The sequence below is a fragment of the Aquarana catesbeiana genome, linkage group LG07 (genome assembly GCF_042186555.1).
Source record: "Aquarana catesbeiana isolate 2022-GZ linkage group LG07, ASM4218655v1, whole genome shotgun sequence".
NCBI classification, from domain to species: Eukaryota; Metazoa; Chordata; class Amphibia; order Anura; family Ranidae; genus Aquarana; species Aquarana catesbeiana.
This window is the reverse complement of record NC_133330.1, coordinates 256,830,762-256,845,199: the sequence shown is the minus strand read 5'-3', so window position 1 is coordinate 256,845,199 and position 14,438 is coordinate 256,830,762. Positions and strand designations below refer to the sequence as shown.

Sequence of the window (14,438 nt, the reverse complement as noted above, 5' to 3'; positions counted from 1 at the left end):
AACACATGACTTTGTTCACAGTGCTTTGTATTGGTAAAGTACATTTGTACACGTTTTACAAAAGACATTTACAGTAGTTAGAGAAAATGTATACTGCACTCATGTGGGAACAATATATACACTTTGTGGAATTATTCAAAGTTGTGCTGTATTTAATGGGAATCTTTGTAGTTTTAGCATTTTACACTTGAGCTGTTGTAAATGCTTGCACTAAGTTACTCTGGGAATTGCATGTATAAGCACTTCTACACATATTTAACTATGTATAATAGATTTTTTTGCATGCTTCACAATGTTTTCCGTGGACTTTTTCCCTTACTTACTATAAAGTTTTATATACCACCCATAAAACCTGTAGAAATTCACTCCAGCACTAAAGATTTTACTCATGTGTAATGTCTATGTAATTTGACCATATTTATCAAAGCATATGAAATTATATATTTTCTTCATAGTAAACAATTAAACTGTGTTGGTTTATAAGGATATAGGAAGGACAGAGATACTCAACTGTAAGCACCACATCCTATGATAAAGTACTAAATAAGGGATAAGGGCTGAATTGCCCGAAGGAAGGGAAGAAGGACATTTAAGGTGCTGTTTACATCAAAAATATAATCAAAAATTCTGTACAATCATATTAAAAAATGAAAAATTTTATTGAATTGAGATTAAAATATTCATGTCTCTCATAGAAAGTGGGACATGCTTTTAAGAACAGTATGACATTGATAATATCACCCAAAATTGTTCACATTGGACAATGCAACATAAAGCAACTACTTAAAGGTGCCATGACAATCTGCCGCTCGACATGTTTCGCTCTAATACGAGCTTCTTCAGGAGTTTAAAGGCTATGATTGTAGTGGACTCTATAGTAATGGGAGAATAAACAATAATCAATACATGCGTTCAAACATATTAAAAATACATCCAATGGATGAATAAACTGGCTTATCAAAAGACAGGTTGATACAGAGCATATAATTGCATACATATAAGTGGAAGTTTGGAGACCAAACAGTTCAACCAAATATATATGGGAAATCAAAGTTTGTATATCTTACCAAGCTGTAATGCATCAATGCGACATAAATGTTTCAATAGAGTGGCAAATTAGTGCTGATTTCGAACCGTGAAGTTCTCTCATATATATAGGGACATCGCTGCCATAGTGAGACCACAGGGGAACACAAAGTTATATAATGGCCCTTTAGAAAAATAAAACAAATTTAGAATTAATGAGGGGGAGGGGGAGGTGTATGGGAAAGGGGAAATCAAATTTCAAAACATCCTTGTTTGATTTCAGGGTATATTTTCTGGGGTAGAACCAATTGAAAGTATTTACCTAAAGCATAAAAGTATCACGGTAAACGTATGTCAGATGGATATGGCTAAGTACCATAGTTTCATCAAACTGGTCAATGGTGACTACACAAACGATAACCAACCGCGATGTTTTCTGAGTGGAAAAAAGATATAATATAAAGGACCATAAAAGTTTCACAAGTGCAGCTCACTACCAACTGACAGTAATGCTGCAGAGGGAGAACTTACTTAGTGGGCAGTAGTCCGGCATGCAGGCTTGGGAGAGCTTCACGCTGCCTCCATTGAACAGCGCCGGTAGCAGAACTGTGGGCGGTGTGTGACCGCCTTTATGTACCCCCACCACGGCGGCGTCTGGTTTCGCCGCCGTGATGCGGACGCTTGTTGAGGCTGGCTGCGTCATAACCTGGGGGAGGAAGAAAGCGGCGGCGTCAATCTGACGTCGGTAACGTGCCAAGAACGTAGTGCGCATGTCTATGGATTCATTGAGCCCGTGGGACATCCGGGCGCCAAAAACGCCATGTTGGTAAAGGGAAAAGAAAAGATATAAACAGCTAGAACTAGACTGAAGCATTCAGCCCATCTAGCAACCAATAATTCGAAATAGAGGCTCATATGCATCATTTTATGGATATTAAAACACCCCATTTAATGCCGCAACCCGGATCAAAAAAAGGGGCCACCACTCTGGGGACGATTGGCTCTACATCCCCAATAGTGGGTGCCCCGGGCGTCCGTGTGGTCTAAATTGACAGAGATGAACCCAATATGAGAGTATTATCGGGAAATTGTTGCCAATCATAAAGAGAAACAAAAAGACTTTTTGTTAAAAAAATCCTTGATGAATATTTGCAACAACAGCCTGCAAGAATATAGCACAAATAAATCAGTGAAGGTTCAATGATATCAAGTAAGACATACAAAAATGTATATGGTCATAGTCTAGTTATTATTGAATATTTTAACATAGCTTATACAAATATGTGACGCCAAATCAATACAGCATTGAGAATATAGAATATAGTTAATATTTTAACATAGGTTATACGTATATGTGACGCCACATCAGTATAGCATTGAAAATACTAAATATGATGACCTATCAAAACAGAAAAAGCAAGAGAAAAGAAAAAACAAAGAAAAAAAGCTTCCACTTATATGTATGCAATTATATGCTCTGTATCAACCTGTCTTTTGATAAGCCAGTTTATTCATCCATTGGATGTATTTTTAATATGTTTGAACGCATGTATTGATTATTGTTTATTCTCCCATTACTATAGAGTCCACTACAATCATAGCCTTTAAACTCCTGAAGAAGCTCGTATTAGAGCGAAACATGTCGAGCGGCAGATTGTCATGGCACCTTTAAGTAGTTGCTTTATGTTGCATTGTCCAATGTGAACAATTTTGGGTGATATTATCAATGTCATACTGTTCTTAAAAGCATGTCCCACTTTCTATGAGAGACATGAATATTTTAATCTCAATTCAATAAAATTTTTCATTTTTTAATATGATTGTACAGAATTTTTGATTATATTTTTGATGTAAACAGCACCTTAAAAGTCCTTCTTCCCTTCCTTCGGGCAATTCAGCCCTTATCCCTTATTTTGTGTTGGTTTATAGTCGGTGAAAGGATGAAACTGAATGTTTAGGATCTTGTAATGTAATATCACATTTTTTTTTCACATTTTGATACCTAAAGCACACTGTCCAATATGCAGTTGTTCTCAGCCACAGCCATCTTCCTGCCAGGCCTTGGTTTCCTGTGTGCTCTGACAGTTGTTGGCGCAGATTGGGTCCTGACCTAGCAGGAATGCGCTGTGTTGCACTCCCACCACCTCTTGGGAGTGGGGCTGGAGATACGGGTGTCCTTCTGGCCAGTTTTGTTTGCCCTGGGCCCCTGACCGTCCCAGAAGAGTGATACACACCAGCATCCAGCTTCCCTACGGGTACAGAGCAGCAGCCAGAGCTAGCTTGTGGGAGCCTTGTGCCTTAGATCCGGGAGCCAGTGGGTGTTAAGGAGAGTACGGATCTCGGTGTCGTAAAGAATTTCAGCATGATGCCTCTGTGCAAGTCCAAGCCTGCAGTACTGCAGTGGCGCCCAATTTTGCAGGAAGGAGTTTCATCTGGAGATGGAGGGGGACATCAGCACAGAGCTGCATCGAAAATAAGTAGAAGCCTCCTGTGGCTGCCAGGTTTAGGTGAACTACATCGCTCATGGTAGGTTGGCGAGGAAGCGTGCAAACTACAGCTGCAAATCAGTTGGGATTTCAGTGTAGATCTGTTGATCCATGAAGTGCAGAAGATTCAAAAATGTGTTCAATCGTGTGACAAGTCACGATGCAAAAATGTCTGCTGCGGGTGCAGTGCATTAAAAACAAGAAGTGAAATATGCAGAGAACTGGAGTTATCAATGGGAACCAATTAGATTTCACCTTTTTATTTTTGGGGATGCATTAAGCAAGAGTTTGATTGGTTGCTGTCAGGTGAAACTACACAGATTAGGAAAGGTTTACAATGGGGGGGTCAGTTACAGGTTGATCACTACCTACCCATCGATCATGGCTATTGTGGGGCATGGAAGATTTGGAAGAATTTACTGGCCCTGGTCTCCCCAAGGTTGAGAACCACTGCATTAAATAATAATTGCACTAATAAGACTTATGTGCTCTAATATATCTTGGAATACCAAGCGGCTTTACTAATATGATCTCCTCATAAGCTGACCATAAATGTACAGATTGCATTCATTCAGAATGTGGGCTAAATAAAAGAAATCTAACTGCTTCTACCATCCAGGCTAACAGCTTAGACTAATCACCCCTGCCGGTCATTGTATTGTAACAGCCGGCAGCCCTGCTGTCAGAATGGCCAAACGGCACCTGCATCTGTTTACAGACACTGATTGGCTGACAGTAGTCCAACAGGCTCCTTAGACTAAAGTGGATTGAACAAAGTGATGCTGACTGCAATATGCTGCTCGAACTTCAGCTGAGCTAGCAAGAATTGGCTGAAACTCTGAACAATGTATGGCTAGTTTTAGTGCCCTTCTCTTTCTATGAGCTTTGAAAGATGTTGCCACGAGTGAAGGCTTGTGTAAACAGTGCATTTAGCTTACCTTTTAGGTTGTCTGCATCTTAAATGTGCATTAGGACTAAGAAGAAGAAGGCATCTAATTCACATTTCTGTGTGAACAAATCTCCTTTATACCATTAAGCTAATATAATAAACAGATAAAACATATTATTTTGCACAGTGCTGAAGGAAGGCAGCTGTTGCAGAAGTTCAGCTACAGTGTGTGTGTGTGTGTGTGTGTGTGTGTGTGTGTGTGTGTGTGTCTGTATATATAGATCGATAGATATAGATAGATAGGCATAGACATAGATAGATGGCTAGATAGAGAGATGTATATATATCTCTATCACAATCATGAATGTGCATTGTGCTTGCCACAATTACTGGCTGAAATCACATGGGATGTGGGTGGACAGGGCATGGCTGAAAGTATACGGGGCTTGCGTCTTTGCAGTTTGAGATTTTGTTTTTGCAGTAAGTACCAGCATGTTGAAGCTCTTGGCACTAAAAGGTGTTGACACCATCTAGGTGTATGGTATTGTCCAGCTACCTTCCTTGTTCTCTTTAGTCCTGGTCTGCAGATACAGTATATAATACAAGCAAGCTTAATGTAAACTGTGCACTTTCTACACTTTGATGGGTGTCAAAGCACAGGTGCAAGTAAGGTCCTGATGGACATGACATTTTACTGCCAGTGTTGTACTGCTGCATGTGCGGAGACTCCACAGAGATAATATGGGAAGGGTATGGTGCATTTTGCCTCTGAAGTATGCTTAAAGTGGAACATTACACAAAAGGGGAAGTTCTGCTCCCCCCACATTGTGTGTGTTTATTGAATTATTAGGGGGTACCTAGTTGTGGCAGGTACTTGCTCCCACGTGCACTCGGATCGCCACAAAGGTGAGTGATAGTATTTGAAGAAATCTCTATGGACTAAAGCCAAAACCCCTTATTCTGCTTTTTTCTACAACACTGACTTGGATACATTTAAAGCCATTACATTTTAATGACATTTGGGTATCTAGCAATTTCAGATGGAGAAATCAAGGTCAGCACCATACCACCTTCAGTGCAAATTTCCTTTAAAGCTGATCTCCATGTTTTAGTTCAGTTCGGTTTGTTTGGTCCAAACAAACGAGTTTCTTCACTAACATATGCAGCCTGTGCTGGGTGCGCTGTGTAAACTGTATGTAGCCTCCACTATATACAGTGCTGTGTTCCTGCAGCTTGACCTGTTTCCAGAACAAACTCGAGTCAGACTGAGCGCTGCTCATCCATTCACAGCAATCTTTGTATTCTATGAATGAACACAAAGCTTTCAAGGATCGGCTTAGTTGAAAAAGGTGACGACATCTCCTCGCCTCTCTGTCTCGGCCAATCGGAGAGTTTTCCATTCATAGAACTCAAAGCTTCCTGTGAATGGCTGAGCAGCACTCAGCCCGACTCGATTTTGTTCCAAGAGCGGGACAAAAAGTCCCCATCCTGCTGCCAGAACACAGCGCTGTATCTGTGGATTCATACAATGATGACAGTCACTGCATGTGTTGGTCAAGTAACTGGTTTGTTTGGTCCAGCGTGGTTTAAATTTGTTTTTTTAAAAGTCTCTAAAACACAGAGAGCAGCTTTAAAATGTTTTAAAATTGCAACTCGCATGGCATATAAAAAAAAAAAATTTGTGTTTAGGACGCAACCCCGGTGGACAGGCAACTCAATGCTCTGCCTTTTTTGTTTAGGAATTTGTTTCATGTGTTTTACTCTCTATTAGCTGCATGTTACTTGACCTTGTTTATTCAGAACTACCTTTCTGTAGATATTAATAACAAAAGGCATTTCTGAAATTTGGATGACAGTCAGATGAGCAGACTGCATGGCCCCTGAAGGGAGTAAGCTGTCCTTTAGTAAATGGAGTGTCATCGCTGCCTGGAATTTCACATTAGAGGTTATTCTGTATCACATGAACGGGGCAAAGTTTTCCAGTCATAGTGTTGCAGAGGGACTTGCTGTCAAGAAGCAACTGGCGAAGTCAGTCACTGGTTTAATGCTGTTTTTTTTTTTTTTTCCCAGGCCAGTCTTCACATGCCTCAGTCAATGGGGGGCAGCATACAGTAAAGGTCCAAAAGAATAGAAACAATTATGCGTCTGTGGAGTGTGGTGCAAAGATACTATCTGCCAACCCCGAGGCCAAGGTAAGATTAATGTGCAGTGTATAAAACTTGTTGCATTCCACACTAAACACTTTTTTTAAATTATTTTTGGAGAATTGCAGAAAATATACTGTACATGCACAATTGCCTCTTTGATCAAACTTGGCTGTAAATTCTAGCTTGTTGAAGACAGGGTTAACTGATGGTAAAGAGGAGCCGGATGTTCTAAGGTTTGCTTGGCCTTGCCTGACGAATATGCTCTTTAACCGCTTCTAAACCGCTCCATGCAGATATACTGTGGCAGGGCGGCCCCTCTGCACCAAATCACGTACAGGTACGTAATTTCGTGTATAGGGGCCTGGGGCTTGCGCCGCCGGCGACCCACTCCCGCTTTGATTGGACACAGCAGGAGCCAATCAGCAGGAGCGGCAGACTGCCTATGTAAACAAGGCAGACCGCCGTTCTGTCAGAGGGGAAAATGGAGATTTTGTGTTTCTGCTAAGCAGAAACACTGATCTGTTTTCCTCTGGTCAAAGCACTCCCCCCACAGTTAGAATACACTCATAGGGAACACATTTAACCCTTTGATTGCCCCTAATGTTAACCCCTTCCCTGCTAGTGTCATTTGTACAGTGATGGTGCATTTTATTATTTTTTTAGCACTGATCGCTGTATTAGTGTCACTGGTCCCCAAAAAGTGTCACATAGTGTCAGATTGTTCACCACAATGTTGCAGTTTTGCAAAAAATCGCTGCTCGCCGCCATTACTAGTAAAAAAACAAACAAAAAATTGCAAAAATATATCCCATAGTTTTTAGACGCTATAACTTTTGCGCAAACCAATCAATATACGCTTATTGGGATTTTTTTTTTTTTTAAACCAAGAAAAAAAAAATTTATTGGATGTGTTTTATAGCAGAAAGGTTTTTTTTTTTTTTTTTTTGTGTTGTGTTTTTTTTTTTTTCAAAATTGTCTGTCTTTTGCTTATGGCACAAAAAATAAAAACCACAGAGGTGATCAAATACCACCAAAAGAAAGCTCTTTGTGGGGAAAAAAAAAGGACATCAATTGTATTTGGGTACAGCGTTGCATGCCCGCGCAATTGTCAGTTAAAGCAACGCAGTGCCATATTGCAAAAATTGGCCTTCCAGGGCTGAAGTGGTTAGTCACATGTGTCCACATAGAAAACCTTTTCAAATTGGGGAAAATCTTAACCAAGCAACCCCTGTGTTGGGAGGAAAATGTCAGCTGAAGTACTATCGCCAATCAGATGCAGTCTCTGCTACGGATAGTGTCTGTCAGAATACAATAGCTAGCAGTGGAGACCGCGCAGTCAATATGGTTTAGCGTGTATGCGGGCAATCAATAAATTTCTCTTATTCGGTCCTTACAGTTTAGACCCCTTTCACACTGGGGAGCAGGTCGCTTCAGCGGTAAAGCGCCGCTTTACTGCTGTTATAGGCTGTTTCGGCCACTAGCGGGGTGCTTGTAACCCCGCTAGCGCAGCTGCCGAGGCGACTTTAGCAGCTCTGCCCATTGTTTTCAATGTCAGGGGCGGTGTATACACGTTCATACACCGCGCCCAAAGACGCTACTTGCAGGACTTTTTTTTTCTCTGTCCTGCAAGCTCACCGCCCCAGTGTGAAAGCACTCAGGATTTTTTTTTTACTGGTTCTTGGTTTCAAGTGGTTATAAAGGCAATTTAATAAACTTGGTATACTTACCTGCTCTGCGCAATGGTACTGTGCAGAGCGGTCCCCTGCCCATGCTGTCCACTCCTGTGCTTTGGGCGTGCCCCCATAGCAACCCGACTGCTATGGGGGCAACTCCATAGAGGCACAGAGTGAGGCTCTGCCCCTGCTCCCTCTTTACAGGATTTGACAGCAACAGGAGCCAATGGCTCCCTCTGCTGCCTCTTTGTCCTGTGGGGGCAGAGAAAGGGGAGAGCACTGCTGCAAACTGGCACAGTGCTGGATTGAGAAAGAACTCAAGTTGGTCTTTATGGAGGGGGGGGGGATGTTTTTTTTACCTTGATGCAAAAAGTGCATTAAGGTAAAAAATGTCTTGCCTTTAGAACCACTTTAAAGACAAGCTAGTTCACTACTGTATCTCAACCAGTAATGCTGCTGTAAACCTGTCTTCCATTACCAACATCCCTATTTTCATACTGTAACTTGTAAAGTCTAATGTATTAATATAATTTTCTTCTAGAGCACATCTGCAATACTTATAGAAAATATGGACCTGTACATGTTAAACCCATGTAGCACAAAAATTTGGTGAGTGAATATATTGTCATGTTAAATGTGTGCATGTTTTTACAATGTATATGTTCTGTTTATCCATTTATGTAAGTCCATTTTTTTTGGGGGGGGGGTTTGCACACTTTAAAAAAAATTATTTTAACCCTGAAGATTAGTTTACACCCCCAAACAATATACATTTTCTGAAAGCAGAGACCCGAAACAAAATAGTGGCAGTTACAATGTTTTGTTTTTGGTTTTTTTTATGCCATTCAGTATTTGAATTTGCTGTTTAAGTGCAGAATTTCAGCAAACACTACACTAAACTTAGTTTTAGGGCACATAAGCGCAATATATTTAATGTTTGCTGAAAAGTAATCGATGAGGTTGCGTCGATCACCTTCAATCGAAGCTAATGAAGTGTAAATCACGCTCTGTTAGCTTAGGCATTGGCAGCAAGAACCAGGAAAAGTGACCATAGAAACCAAAAGTGATATATTTTTTTTTTTTTAAATTATACACCACTTTCAATTTCATTCTAGCTAGGGGAGATCAGCGAACCAATGTTCACACACTCCAGGGTCACAGAAAGCTATTGGAAAGCTATACAGTTGCTGAATTTCTTATGGGCTCTGTTGAAGAAAAGCTAAGATCCGAGCAACAGAAGTGAATTGAGGGTGACTGCCAATCGACTCACACCAGGAAATGTACGCTTTCCACGTACAATGGTATATCTTACTAGTAGTAGACTTCCTTGCCTTCACCATAGTAGGAATCACTGAGAGATAGAGGTCTGTCGGGATAAGTGATCCCTACTATGGTGAAGGCAAGGAAATCTACTTCTAGTAAGATATACCATTGTATGTGGAAAGCGTACATTTCTTGGTGTGAGTCGATTGGCGTTCATCCTCGATCTTTTTCTGTTGCTTGGATCTTGGCTTTTCTTCAACGGGGCGTTGAGCAGAAGTTGGCTTTGAGCACCATCAAGGACCAGGTGTCTGCCTTAGCAGTCTTCTTTCAGCTACCCCCTAGCCACTCACTCTTTTAGTTCGTACCTTCATTCAAGGAGTCCGGTATGTGGCTCCGTCTGTATGGTCTCTTTTACCGCCATAGGATTTAATCTTAGTGCTCTTGGTTCTCCAAAAACCTCCATTCGATAATATTTTGGAGATTCCTTCTCCTATGTTGCCCCTAGGCAATATAACCCAATGGCCAAGATTAAGGAGGTGCTGTGTCAGTTGATGAACGAAAGGGAAATGGATTTTGCGCTGAGTACAAAAATCCAATTTTTCTCAAGCTATGAATAGTCAATGGACCCTGCATAATTTTCTGGTGGACTGTTATACAGGTCTAGAGCGGTGTTCCCCAGCAGATAAACATGTCCATGAAATGTCTAAGGTATGCCCGCTAAGATTAGTAAAGTTTAAACTCCCTGGTGGTCCTGCAATGCCAAATGGTAAGTGGCTCTAATGGGGATCCCCCAGATAGATGTACCCTGTGAATGGGTTACACTTTTCCTGGATGTCGGGAGTGGTTTTATGAAGTGCCCTGTTTTTTGGTGCCAGCCAGCAGGGCAGCCCCTGCCTATCTGAGTTTGTGGCACCATAGCAGTGCTGTTATAGCATGGACAGAGCTCTCTTGCGACCACCATCTTGTCTTATGTCCTCCATATTTTCAGTTGGGCGATAAACAGTTACCACTTTGGAGACACTGATGATTGGCGCACAACAGACAAAGCATTCCAGAAGGATTATTGGGTAACCGGGCAGTAATTGTTTTGCTCTCCCCCCCTTCTTCAGGGCTACAGTTATACCATAATGAGGGTGTTAGCTTGGCTGGTGTGCACACTACTGCCCCTCTCAGCTGACACTGAGCTAATTTTTACAGCCAGTGTTCACATGTTTTCAGCAGGCCATGTCTCAGCAGTAGCAGAGATGTGGTAAAACTGGGGGAGAGCATTCCCAAATTCCTTTATCGGATAGGGGGGGACCTATCCATAGCTCACTTTGCTATTACTTTCCTGGGGGGTTAGTTTCAGTGAGGATATGATCCCTCTGCTTATCAGGTTTCGGCTCCATCTGGGACACTTTCCTCAAGCTCCTTTTTTGTGTGTGTTTTTTGTTCAGCTGTTGCTAGTTTACAACACCAGATTTCTGGGGTATTTTTATTCTCCTTCCTCACTGACAGAGGAGGAACCAGCTGAGGAACCACTGGAAGAATAGCTAGAACCTGGACCCAGGTCTTTGGAGGTAGAGGAAGCTGAATAGTTTCCTTTTTGGAGTCTACTGAAGAGACCCAGGGCCCGAGTTTGTCAGACTCAGAGGGCATTTGTATGCTGTCAGAAGTTGTTCAAACCAACTTAAAATTGCTGCTTCTGGAATTGTTTCTCTGAGACATCCAGAGCAGCTACACAGGGGCTAACACTGTGACCACTCTTACCCCTGCAGGGGTGTCCCTATTTGGTGAGTGCAAGTACAATAAGACCTGGGCTAAGGAGCACCATCACAAGACCAGCACTTGAATTAGGAGGGGGTTTTCACAAACAACATCTTCCAATAAGAATTAACCCTCTCCAAACCACAACTTAAACCAAAACGTTTTTGAATTATTGAACCGGTTAAAAGACTTTTTTCTTCACCATAACATCAATTCATTATAGCAAGTACTGGACTTATGATGCACCAATCACTTGTTTATAGTATAAGCACCAGTCACTTTATGATTCAATAGAAACAGCATGCTTTTTGCACGTATTTTTGCACTTTAGTTGAATGATGAGTAATACAAGTATTCACGTATGTATAAGCACTAAGTAGTTTTTATTCAATTGTATGATATTTACTTACAGTTTTTATTGCGTTTTTATTTATTCTCTGCACAACCCTGTATATTTTTGAATTGTACATATTTAATTATTTCCACTCACAAATTAGATTTAAAAGCATTATTTACGAAAAAATGTTTAAAACCATAATATTCACACATGCACAAAGTGGAAATTAAGTATCCACAGGGTTCTTTGGTCACTTTTATTTAAAGACCTTTTTGTGTTTCAATAGCGTAATTGAGTTTAAGGTATGCCTCCTGTTAGTAAGTCATTCTACTTATGAATAACTGTAAACAAGTTATCCCACCTAGGAATTTTCGCACTGCGATTTTGTATAGCTAAGAATTTTCATTCATGGTATCACACAACATAATCACGAAAAATCGCATAATAGCAGAGCAGCGCCACACCTACATCCTCATTTTCTACACCATAGTATTTTTCCACCTAGGTGGATCTATACCTGTAGGGGCAGCAGCTCCCCACTTAATAGATACCTCAATCCATAGCGTGGATTTATTCCACTTATTCTTATTATAGGCTTGCCTATAGGTAAAATTCATGCATGGGAGTTTACTCCCACTTTAAAGTATAGGCTTCACTGTTTAACTTTAACATCTCGTTCTACTAGGATGGTTGGCGCTTCCTGGGCTGTTCAGCATCAGTTTGCTTACAAGGCTGCTGTCTGGTCATCTGTTTTCTACTTTTCTTGTAGAAGGCCCTGTGAAGTTCAAACCTGTTTTGGTTTTGGTCTTTGGGGCCTGTTGGCTGCTTGTTGTTTTTACCCCCCACCCATCCTATTCAGTGCTTTGGGGCATCCCTATCGTATATGAAGATTTGGTGTGTCCTGTGATGTATAATGGAGAAAATGTGATTTTTGGTTTACCTGTAAAATCTTTTCTTGGAGTACATCACAGGACATTGGGATCCCACCCCTTTTCCTATGTACTTGGCTTGCTACAAACCTGAAGCTGTGCTTGGTTGAGAGGGGGTACTGTCATATTTGCCAGTGTCCAATGAACTGAAAGTGTTGACATATTCCCTATATGTGAAGATGTCCTGTGTTCTTTGATGTACTCCAAGAAAAGTATTTTACTTGTAAACCAAAAATTCCAATATTGCTCAACTGGAGTCTTTTATTCTGGTATTTATAGTTAGACAGTCTGGTAACTTATCTCCTATAAATTTGCATTGTCATACATATAAGGAATATTTCACATTTAATAATTTTATATATTTTCAGGTTTGTGATTGAACTTTGTGAACCAATCCAAGTAAAGCAGCTAGACATTGCGAACTACGAGCTCTTCTCTTCCACTCCAAGGGATTTTCTGGTTTCCATTAGTGACAGGTACAAAGTTGTTGTATATATTGACATATCTTGGAATGTAGAGTCAAATCACTGCTGTCAGAGAAGAGACTTGTCTCTTAAGTAATGTGTTCCCGACAAGTGAGAGAAGCACGCTGCGGTTTAGCAGATGTGTGAGGGTGCCCTTAATTCTTGCACCCTGCCAATTAGCAGAGCTACCTCTTTTTCAAACTCTTTGCAAAGTGAAATTTCACCACATTCACTAAGCGGTGGGAAAAATACCCTTGTAAAGTAAAAAACCTATTTGCCTTTACCTCTGTTGCCCTTTGTGGCTGCAAGTTGGAGAAACAGATTATCCCAGTGAGCCAATGCCCCAGGCTAGGGTGCTGTGCTAGAAAAGCAGTGACAGAGAATTTACATTTTTAAGCCGGCCATTGACTGTTCAAATCTCAGCCGGTTCAGCAGAGGCTGGCCAAGATTCTAACCATGTATGGGCAGGCTGAATGTACCCAAGTTGATTGATCAACTTGGGTACAACCAGCCTATCAGATTTTACATGCGATTATTGCTAGGGGCTATTATAGCCGCTAACAGGACTCATGGTGTTCTCCCAGCAGGGGTGGCTTATCTGTGTTATTGGTCTTCCCTCTGAGATGAGGTGTAGCATGCTCTCTTCCCCATAGGCCGAGCAGCATTGTTCACCTGATGTGAACATCTGTTCTGTTCTCTTAAAATAATAATTTGGCATATTGCGCATGCATGACTGACTACCATCTAAATTGTTTTTGGCCGGATCCAGGCATAATCTTTGGGTCTGAAAAAATGTGGAACTTTCTACTTTACAGGTATCCCACCAATAAATGGGTAAAACTAGGTACTTTCCATGCACGAGATGAAAGAACAGTACAGAGCTTTCCATTGGATGAGCAGATGTATGCTAAATATGTTAAGGTAATTCTGGCTTCTACTTTTTTATAAACGCTGTGAAATAAATTCAGGCTTTATGTTGGTTACAAAGGTAATACATTTGTATTCTTGGTGGGTATTGGTGATAGAAAAAAAAAAAACAGTTTAAACACTGAAATTTAAACTCATCATGTTGGATGATGGTCCATATCACATTTACCTACTGCTTTTATTGTTGGATTCAATTTTACTGGTACCATAGTTTGTGTCACCAAAACCGCCATGTTTCAGAGGTGGGTGATCGTGCACATAGGCAAGTAATTTTATTACCCAGCAGCCACTTAGTTTTCTGGTGGCTTCAGAAAAGGAAATCTCTACAAAGATGCTAACTGCCTGGTGTTTCTCAACTCTAGTCCTCAAGGCACCCCAACAGGTCATGTTTTCAGGCTTACCATTATTTTGCACAGGTGATTTGATCAGTTTCACTGCCTTAGTAATTACCACAGCCTTTTCATCTGAGGGAAATCCTGAAAACATGACCTGTTGGGGCGCCTTGAGGACTGGAGTTGAGAAACGCTGGTTTAGCCATTATAAGGGGGTCC

At 41.0% G+C, this 14,438-nt stretch overlaps 1 protein-coding gene across 1 annotated transcript in view; it reads left to right on the top strand.

Moving 5' to 3' along the window:
* Nucleotides 1-14,438, top strand: part of SUCO (SUN domain containing ossification factor) — a 163,867-nt gene that overhangs the window by 83,262 nt on the left and 66,167 nt on the right. The window contains exons 7-10 of the mRNA XM_073592035.1: nucleotides 6,472-6,593; nucleotides 8,763-8,830; nucleotides 12,865-12,972; nucleotides 13,776-13,881. Coding sequence (XP_073448136.1) covers nucleotides 6,472-6,593; nucleotides 8,763-8,830; nucleotides 12,865-12,972; nucleotides 13,776-13,881 — 404 coding nt within the window. The remainder of the gene's footprint in view (nucleotides 1-6,471; nucleotides 6,594-8,762; nucleotides 8,831-12,864; nucleotides 12,973-13,775; nucleotides 13,882-14,438) is intronic.